Source organism: Penaeus monodon, chromosome 16, assembly GCF_015228065.2.
Source record: "Penaeus monodon isolate SGIC_2016 chromosome 16, NSTDA_Pmon_1, whole genome shotgun sequence".
Taxonomy (NCBI): Eukaryota; Metazoa; Arthropoda; class Malacostraca; order Decapoda; family Penaeidae; genus Penaeus; species Penaeus monodon.
The window spans coordinates 5,415,216-5,425,215 of NC_051401.1; the positions used below are offsets into that span (position 1 = coordinate 5,415,216).

The 10,000-nt window shown below is 40.8% G+C and overlaps 1 protein-coding gene across 1 annotated transcript in view; it reads right to left on the minus strand.

Annotated features, from left to right (window-relative positions):
* The window catches only part of LOC119582924, a 129,579-nt gene that overhangs the window by 17,354 nt on the left and 102,225 nt on the right, over nucleotides 1-10,000 (minus strand). The window contains exons 58-71 of the mRNA XM_037931436.1: nucleotides 9,356-9,522; nucleotides 8,540-8,676; nucleotides 8,039-8,197; nucleotides 7,575-7,714; nucleotides 7,096-7,258; nucleotides 6,604-6,676; nucleotides 6,048-6,163; nucleotides 5,022-5,227; nucleotides 4,066-4,237; nucleotides 3,560-3,753; nucleotides 2,805-2,951; nucleotides 2,367-2,514; nucleotides 1,835-2,021; nucleotides 888-993 (exon numbers count right to left, since the gene is read on the minus strand). Of these exons, the coding sequence (XP_037787364.1) occupies nucleotides 888-993; nucleotides 1,835-2,021; nucleotides 2,367-2,514; nucleotides 2,805-2,951; nucleotides 3,560-3,753; nucleotides 4,066-4,237; nucleotides 5,022-5,227; nucleotides 6,048-6,163; nucleotides 6,604-6,676; nucleotides 7,096-7,258; nucleotides 7,575-7,714; nucleotides 8,039-8,197; nucleotides 8,540-8,676; nucleotides 9,356-9,522 (2,115 nt within the window). The remainder of the gene's footprint in view (nucleotides 1-887; nucleotides 994-1,834; nucleotides 2,022-2,366; nucleotides 2,515-2,804; nucleotides 2,952-3,559; nucleotides 3,754-4,065; nucleotides 4,238-5,021; nucleotides 5,228-6,047; nucleotides 6,164-6,603; nucleotides 6,677-7,095; nucleotides 7,259-7,574; nucleotides 7,715-8,038; nucleotides 8,198-8,539; nucleotides 8,677-9,355; nucleotides 9,523-10,000) is intronic.

Sequence of the window (10,000 nt, forward strand, 5' to 3'; positions counted from 1 at the left end):
GTAGGTATAAGTCCTTTATCAATGTAAGTAGCTTATTTACGTAAGTAGTAGGTTGAGTATTAGGTAGATTATCTATGTAAGTAGCAGGCGAGTCACAGGTAGAGTAGGTAGATGAGAAGTAGATGTAACTAGTTCATTTATTTACGTATGGAATAGGTGAGTAACAGGTAGGAGGTAGATGTAAGCAATTTATTAATGTAAGTAGCAGGTGAGAAACAGATAGAATAGTAGGCACGAGGTGTATGTAAATAATCTATTATTTAAGGGGTAGAAGAAGTAAGTAGATTTATTTATATATTGTGTAAGTAGGAGTAGAGGGCAAATGTTGCTAATTCATTTATCTTCTGTAAGTAATAGAGCATAGTTGAAATAAGTTTATTTATTAATTAATTTATGAACATAGAGTAGACTTGAAGGTAGATGTAAGTAGATTTCATATTCACTTATGTAAGTAGGGATAGAGTAGTAAGTGAATGCAAGTAATTTACTTATCAATTTACGTCATGGTGAAGCAGTGAAGCGAGCAGATGAATTATGCAAAAAAGCAGATAATTATTTCAAGAAAACGTCAATGTTTACAAGGATAAATCATGCAACAAGACTTGTTTATTCCCACTGCAGGTGATTTTTTGCAAAAAAGGAAAGTTGCAAAAAGTTTCAAAAAAGGAATGTTGTAAATGAGAACGTTGCAAAGAAGGAATGTTACAAAAATTGTAATGTTTGAAACAAAGAAATGTAAATGTTGGAGAACAGAATGTGGCAGTCAAAATGAATGTTGCAAAAAAATGAAATATTGTAATAATGAATAATGCAAAAATAAAAAATGTTAATAAAAGGCAACGTTACAAAAAAAAAAAAAAGTTGGAAAAAGGAAATGTTGCACGCACGTCGTTGCACGGAGAGCAAGTCTTCTCCTTGCACGTGGAAACGCCGCCAAACAGACAATCGCACTCCTTGCAATCTGACGTTACGAAGACGGAGCCCATGTCGTAGCTGCAACGATAAACATCACGTTTTAGTAGTTAGTGCACAGAACGAGATGGAGAGATAGATTGAGAGTAGATAGAGTTTTAGTAGTTGGTGCACAGAGCGAGATAGATGGAGAGACGAGAGAGTAGATGAGTTTTATAGTTAGTGCACAAGCGAGATGAGGGAGAATAGATGGAGTAGGGGAGAGTTTTAGTATTTAGTGCACAGAGCGAGTAGAGGGAAGCAGCGAGAGTAATGGGTTTTAGAGTTAGGCAAAAAGGCGAGATAGATGGAAGCAGACTAGAGTGAAGAGTTTTAGTGTTGTGCCAGAAAAGATGAGGAGAGACAGACTGAGAGTAATAGATTTTTTAGTAGTTAGTGCACAGAGCGGATGAGGGAGAGAAGTTGGGAGAAAGAGATTTTTTAGTAGTTAGTGCACGGCAAGATAGTGGAGAGACAGAGAGAGTAGATAGAGTTTTAGTAGTTAGTGGACAGAGTGAGATAGATGGAGAGAAGATTGGGAGTAGAGAGAGTTTTAGTAATAGTGCACAGAGCGAGATAGATGGAGAGACAGACTGAGAGTAGATAGAGTTTTAGTAGTTAGTGCACAGAGCGAGATAGATAGAGAGATAGACTGATAGACTGAGAGTAGTTAGAGTTTTAGCAGTTAGTGGACAGGACTAAGCGAAATACATTAAATTACGAAAAAGGGAAGAATAAAAGAACGAAAGAATAATAAAAAAAAGGAATACAAGAATACTTCTACAGCACAATATCCCAAAACAACATCAAATACGAGAATAAAAATTTGAATAAAAAAAAAAAAAAAATCCCAACGCTCCTTCAGCAAATCCTCCTCTCACACCTGTTGCCATCCTTGTAACACGGACAGACGGCCTTCGGAACACAGGCCTTGCCGTCGAAGAACCTGCCGGAGGAGCAGGAGGCGCAGCGGTCGTAGAACTCCTCCGGAAGGCCAGGGCAGGGCGTGCACGCAGGAGGCGGCGGGAGGGTCGTCGTCACCTCCGGCTGCGGCGTCGTGGTGATTTCGGCTAAGGGGAAGGGGGGGGGGCGGAGTTAAGGAAAGGCTGTTTACGTTTATATGGGGAGTTAGTTTTGGTTGCTGTTGTTATTATCATATATACATATATCTTTTTTGGATGGTTTCTATGTTATTTTTCATTATCATTTCTTTTTTTCTTTTGAGGGGAAAGGGTGTCTAAGTTACATTTCATCATCAATACTTATCTTTTTTTTAGGGGTAAAGGGGTTTCCGTGCATGCAAAGAGATCGTATAGTCCTAGATATTATATAAACTATGATAAGCATAATTCATACACGTATCTCATACTAAATATGAATTCCCCTGACTTCATTCCTCGCCAGGTCACACTTACGATATGGGTGGAAGCAACCAAGGACATCCAGTCTCATGGCGATGTTTGAGTTCCAGGTCTCGGGTCTGACTTCCAGGTACCGGGCCTGAATCAGCTGATCGAACTTGGTCTCCAGTGGCGTACTTCGGTCGAAGTTACCGGGGAATATCTGTTGTGTGTGTGTGGGGGGGGGAGGGGTGAAAGGGCCGTTGGAGTGAACTAGTGATATATATTTTTTTTAGCTCCATTCACATACTGTAGGAGAATATTTATATTTCAGCATATAATGCGAGACTGTTTCTACAACGCAGACACACAGACACACACAAAGACACAAACACAAACACATACACACACAAACAAACACGCACACACACACACAAACAAACACACACACACACACACACACACACACACACACGCAATCCTTCACACACACACACACACGCATTCCTTCACCTTCTCCGTCCCATCAGGTTCCTGCAGCGTGCTCCAACTCTTGCCATCCTGTGAATATCGGACTGTGAAGGACTCGACCCACTCGTCTGCGTCAGAGCGTCCTTGCGTGATTATACCGGAGATCTTGCTCGGTTCCAGGAAGTCAAACTGCGGGGGAAAAAAAGGTTAATGTTATCGGTTTAGCCTCTGTGTAAATGTTTTTTTTTTTTCTGGATCAAATGACAGGAGTAAAATAGTTATTTATTATCGGTTAACTTGTGTATTTTTTTTCTGGGTCAAACTACAGGAATAAAGATTTATTTGTTATCTGAGTCCGTGTGGTGTTCGATAGATAGAAAGATAGAGACAGATAGATATGTATATTTTTTCCAATCTAAGTCCTTCTACGGGGGAGAAAACACTGGTAAAGCTATATTTCAAAACCCGTCACGTATACAACTTCCCTTTCCGTCCAACAACACTGACATAAAACAAAAAAGTTCCCTCAACACCCGCCCCCTCAGAAAAAAATGAAAAAAATCTTACTACCTATCTATCCATCTATCTGTTTATCTATCCATTCATTCATCTATCTATAAATCAGTCTACCTATCCATCCATCTATCTATCCATCCATTCATCTATCTATAAATCAATCTACCTATCCAGCCATCCCCATCCATCCATCCACCCACCCATCCATCTATAAACCAAACCTCTCCCATCCCTCCACCTACCCACAGCCATCCCCAACACCCCATCGAGGCCACACTCACCCTCACAAACTGCTCGGGCTTCGGCTGCGCGACCCAGGCCCCGGCGGCCGTGTAGAACTCCGGCTTGGAGTCGAGGCGAATGTTCTTCTTGCCGTAATACACCTCGTCGTCGTTGAGAACAGAAGAGACCGTTATCTGCAGGAGGGACATCTCGCCGTTCTCTACACCCATGGGCTCCTCGCACTCCGGAGTCCCTGCGGAGGGGAAAGGAAAACGTAAACAAATGAGGAAAATAATCAAGAAAAGCACGAAGATACGCAAAAACAAAAGCATGAAAAAATAAATAAAAAATAATTAATTAATTAATAAAAGCGCAAAGAAACAAAAGCAAAAGCATTAATGAAAAATAAACAAAAAGCAATAAATAAATATATAAATAAAAGCACAAAGAAACACACAAAAAAAACAAAAGCGTTAATAAAAAAATAAAAAATAAAATAAAAAAACACACAAAAAAAAACATAAAAAAAAACAAACAAAAAACAAGCTGCCTGCACGTTACTCACTGGGCGTGGTATAGAAGGTCACCGGCGTGGGGAGTTCGCAGCCGATGACCTCGACCCTCATGGAGATGGAGCGAACCCACACGGTCGGGTTGACCCTGACGTAACGAGCCTCTATCGGTTTGTCGAACATCTGTTTCTGTGGCGCCGACGGACTGACTGGGCCTCGGAAGTCCTGTGGAGAGGGACGTTCTCTTATGAATATTGTTTTGGTTTGTAGGGGTTTTTTGATGAAGGGTTTGAGAAGAAAAGATGATAATTCGCTGTTTAAGATAGGTAATTGGGATATGATTTTGACTGGAAATGGGCCTCGGAAGTCCTGTGGAGAGGGACGTCCTCTTATGAATATTGTTTTCGGTTTGTATTTTGGTTTGTGTTTGAGAAGAAGAAAATGATGATAATTCGCTGTTTAAGACAGGGAACTGGGATATGATTTTGACTGGAAATGGGCCTCGGAAATCTTGTAGAATGGGACGTCTGGTTATAATATAGTTTTGTTTTGTGTTTTTAGATGAAGAATATGTGAAGAAGAAAAAGAAAAAGAAGAAGAAAATGAAGATATGATTTTGATATAAATGAATTGACTTTAAATGGCCTTGAGAGACGTCCTGTTATAATATCGCTTTGACTCGTGTTTTCAGATGAAGGAATTGGGAAGAAGAAAAATAAGAAGAACGAGGAGAAGAAGAAAATGATGATAATTCGTTGCTATGAATAAATTAATGAACTGATAGCGAATTAACTTCTCGTTTGGTTTCACTTGTAGATTGGATTTAAAAAAAAAATCATTAATTATTAAAAAAGGTAATTGGAATATTGAGCTGAATAAAAACGAGTTGATGAACTGTTGATTCGAAGAAAGAGTTTGAGAACAAGAAGAAGAAAAAGATAATTCGGCAATTAAAAAAAAAAGTTAATTGACAACAAATTATCTACTTCGCAGAGAAAAAAAGACCGACCTTGGGTTCACTCCTGGGGTCATCGGGGTCAGAGGTCACATAACTCCAGGTGGACCCATCGTCGGAAACCTGCACTCGGAAGGCGGTGACCCTCTCCCTCGTGGTGGGGTTTCCGCCCATCTCCAGCCCGTAAAGGGGTTGCACCGAACCCAGGTCGATCTGCACGTACTGGTTCTGGTCGTTGATGTACGGACTCCAGCTCTTGGCTGTTGGGGGAGGGGGGGAGGGAGGGAGGGAGGGAGTTGAGATTTGAGACGGGGACAGTTTATTGGATCAATTATTCACATAACACACGCGCGCATACGCACGCGCACACGCGCGCATACGCACGCGCACACGCGCGCATACGCACGCGCACACGCGCATACGCACACACACACACACACACACACACACACACACACACACACACACACACACATTATGTTATAAATTTCTAATTAAAAGAAATAAATGAAGAAAAATACAGAAAGATAAAAAAAAAAAATGCCCCCCAAAATACACGCACACGCACGCACACTCAAAAAAAAAAAAAAAAAAAAAAAAAAAAAAAAAAAAAAAATCAAGGCATTACATCCTCAAACCCTTTGAGTAATTCGACATTTTGCCAAAAGGAAAATACTGAGAAAAGTTATTAAGCAGAGTTCATCTAGAAATTACATTTGGTCTGGAAGGGTTACAAAAAATGTTACATAAACATAAAAAAGAAGAGAAAAAGGGGGGTTAGAATATCTTATCTGTGACTTTATCTGTGTATGTGTGTTAATCCATGCTGATGCTGAAGAAAATTCATTATTACTGAATAAACTACGAGGAGAAAAAAAAAAAGCAAAACATACGCCCACGAGATTAGAATTAACCCAAGGTAAGATCCGTTAACCAACACACCATACTAAAAAAAGAAAAAGAAAGAAAGAAAGAAAGAAAAGAAAACATACTATACTAAAAAAGAAAAAAGAAAAAAAGAAAAAAAATCGACGATCAATATAACCGAGATATGAAAGGACAGGCACTTGGGGGACTTACTGTTAAGAGAACCGTCATCGTTGTAGAGGCGGGCGTTAGCTGGTCCGAAGAAGGAGTTACGGGCGCGGGTGGAGGAGAAGGCGCTGTCATCCACATCCTTCAGCAGGTGGATGTACCTGGAGGGAAGGTGGCAGGTTTCATTCTCTGTTGTGTGGATTTTCTGCATTTTTCTCTCTCTTGCTCGTTCGTTCGCTCTCGCTTTCGCTCTCTCTCTTTCTCTTTCTCGCTTTCGCTCTCTCTCTTTCTCTATATCTCTCTCTCCTTTCTATCTCTCTCTCTCTTTCTCTATCTCTCTCCTTGCTATATCTCTCTCTCTTTTTCTCTCTCACTCATTCTCCCCTCTTCTCTCTCTCTCCCCCCCCCCCTCTCTCTCTCTCTCTCTCATTCCTTCACTCACGCTCCATACTGTACACATAAACACCAGTAAATATCCAATGAAACACATTTATCAAAGTACACGACTAGGCAAGAGACCCTATTGCATGAACAAGAAACACCGCTCGTTTGCAACATATAGTAACTGCAGAGACGTTTGCCAAACCCGTAATTAACTCACTTGTCCGGGTCACACACGGTGGGAGGAGTAGGGAACAGTGGCACAAAGGTGGTCGTTATTACGGTCGTGGTCTCTGTAAAGAGGATTTCACGTTATTTTTGTACGGGCCAAAAAAAAAAAAAGAAAAGGAAGGTGGTCATTATTATTCGATTGATGGGAAATTCACATTATTGCATTGACCTGTTGCAATTTTTTTTTATCAAGAAATGTCTTTCACTTGCAAATTCGTATTAATGCATTGATCCCATTGCACTTTAAAATAAAATATATCGTCTATTTGCCAATGCGTATCATTGAATTAATCCCATAGCATTACAAAAAAAAAAAAAAAAAAAAAAAAAAAAAATGTATATATAATATATATATATATATATATATATATATATATATATATATATATATATATATATATATATACACACACCTCTATCCTCAAGTTCGTATTAATCTCACTGACCCTATTACATTATTAACCAAGAGAAATCGACCGACCGCAAGTGCAGTAGTATCGGATCTTGTAGTCGAGGCAACGGCCGCGGTCCTGGTCAGCGTTCTTGCAGCTGAAGCCGTATCGCACGTCGCAGCTGGTGCCCCTGTCTGCTGCTACGCTCTGTCCCGTGGCCGCTTCTACGCACTCGATGTCCGCCAGCTGGCCCTGAAGGAGGAAGGCAGTCGTCGTCAGTAACTGATTTTTAAGAAGTTCTTGGTTGTAGATTAATATTTTTTTTCAATTCGTAGGTTCCTTTAGGTTTATTATTTGCTTCCCCCAAAAGGATAGAGTTTGTGGTATTGTTTAATATTGTATGGCACGTATTACTCGATGTTCAGCCAAACACACTCCAGAAACCCTCAGACCCCCAAGAACCCGAAAATAACACCAATAACAACAATAACAAATAACACACAACAACAAGAACAACAACAAAAACACTGCCACAGCGCCCTCAACGAGCCCTCCCGAAGGCCCTCACCTCCAAACAGAATCCGTACACGTCCTGCAGTTGCTGGAGGGACATGTACTCGGTCTCCAAGTCTCCTTGCCATGGCCTGAACTGGTTGACCCAGGGGGACCAGGCGTCGCAGGGAGCCTGGGTCACCACGGGGCCGAATGCTGCGTTGAGACACAGGGGATTGAGTGGGGGGTTATTTCGGGAGGAACGTTTGCTTACCGTATCCGCCAGGAGGAGAAAACGTTTTGAGAAATTTTCTTTTCGTTTTATATAATGTGTTAATTTAGTATCCACCTGCAGAGAGCAACAGGTGTGACATATAATAAAAGATCGTTATCCACTACAAAATTAGCATAAATATAATAACATGACCATTCTCCACAGACGAATAAGTACACCTATAACAAAAACTCGTTCTTCACAGCAGAGCAAAGCCAGTCAATAAAGTCTTAAAAGGAGAAGAGACAACTTTTGCCAAGACGCACTGGTTTCCGGAGGGCTGATGGTGCTGACTTCCTCACACTCGCAGAAGAAGGAAATCTCGTAGTCATAGCAATCCTTGTCATTCTCAAGGTTTATACATCGAAGGCCGTCGATGGGATCACAAGTCACAGCCTGGCCTAAACTGGCTGCGTGGAGCTTGGCTGTTCAGAACGGAGGAGTCGAGTGAAAAAAAAGTATTTATATACATATTTCATATATGTGTGATAATAAAATCAGTGATAATATATGTTATCTGTGTAACTCGAAAATCAGTTATAATAAACGAATGAATGAATTATCTTGAAGAATATGCTTTATAACATCGCTTAATAGGATATCATTACCACATAACATCTAAATAAAAGAATTATCTTGAAGAATATGCTATATAACTTCGCTCAAACTTCGATCAACTATTCACATAACATCTAAAGTAAGAAAGAAAGAAAAACGTAAATAAATAAAGCAAATAAATAAATAAACAGACTGAATTCCCTACTTACACGACGCTTCCCGACACGAGGCATTCAGAGGGACTTCGCAAGGAAACTCGATGTTCTCTTTGACCATGTCCAGCGTGATAATAACTCCCTCGCTTGTCTTGTGTTTCTTGAAGTATGGCGACCAGTTATTGCACTGGCTGTTGAGAGGAGAGATAACAGTTTTGAACGAAATGTCTTAGCTTATTACTATGACGGTCTTCATCACCTGTCTAGTGTGGTACTTATTTCTATCAGGGTCTTCACCTGTCTGGTACTTACCATTGTAGGTGTGGTCACTGTTGTGGTACTTATTACTATGGATGTCTTCTCTTTTGGTACTTATTACTATAAATGTCGTCTTTTTGGTACTGTTACAATAGACGCCTTCGTTTTTGGTACTTAGTACTATAATGTCTTCGATTTTGGTACTATTACTATAAATATCTATATTTTTGGTACTTAGTACTATAAATGTCCTCACTTTTGCGGTACTTATTACTATGGATGTCTTCACTTTTGGTACTTATTACTATAAATGTCTTTGCTTTTGGTACTTATTACTTACTATAAATGTCTTCACTTTTGTGGTACTAATTACTATAAAGCGTCACGTACATAATATGTACTTGTGCTTAGCGTATTTCTATTTGAAACCAGTCACAGAAAAGGTACATCGAGATAAACCAATCTTCACAACAACAACAAAAAAAGAACGAAGCATTTCAATCAAAACCCCAAAAATACGATCTAATTCCCCCCTTCCTCCTCCCCCCACAAACACCCCCCACCCCCCCCACAAACCTTCGTCACAACTCACAAAGTTTCGTTCCAACTTACAACGAAATCTCCGGTTTGGGCGTGGCTTCAATGGTGACAACCTTCACCGTCGAGATTGTTGGCTCCACGGTAGTGATTTCAACGCAGGACGGGTTGCGATCACACAGCAAGTTGTTGTTTTGACACATGCAGCGCTCACACGGAGAGACATTGTACCATTGGCCAGCCTACAAGAGAGAGAGAATGAGGGGGGGGGGGGGGATTATGCTTGTGGATGTGGATGTGAACAAACAAAGAGATAAAGTTATAATAACAGTTCAAAAAGAATTAATCCTAACTCGATAAAAAAGTGGGTGTGTGGGTGTACGGATGGATGGATGGATGGTAGGGTGGATGAGTGGGTGGGTGGGTGCGTGGATGGATGAGTGGATGGATGGATGGGTAGGTGGATGGACAGGTGGATTGATGGATGGATGGGTGAATGGATGAGTGGGTGGATGGGTGAATGGATGAGTGGGTGGGTGGATGAATGGATGGATGGGTGGGTGGATGAGAGGGTGGATGGATGGATGGGTGAATGGATGAGTGGGTGGGTGGATGGATGGATGGGTAGGTGGATGGACGAGTGGATGGATGATGGATGGATGGATGTGACTGGGTGTCTTGGATAGGTGGGTGGGTGTATGAATGGATATGTATGAATAG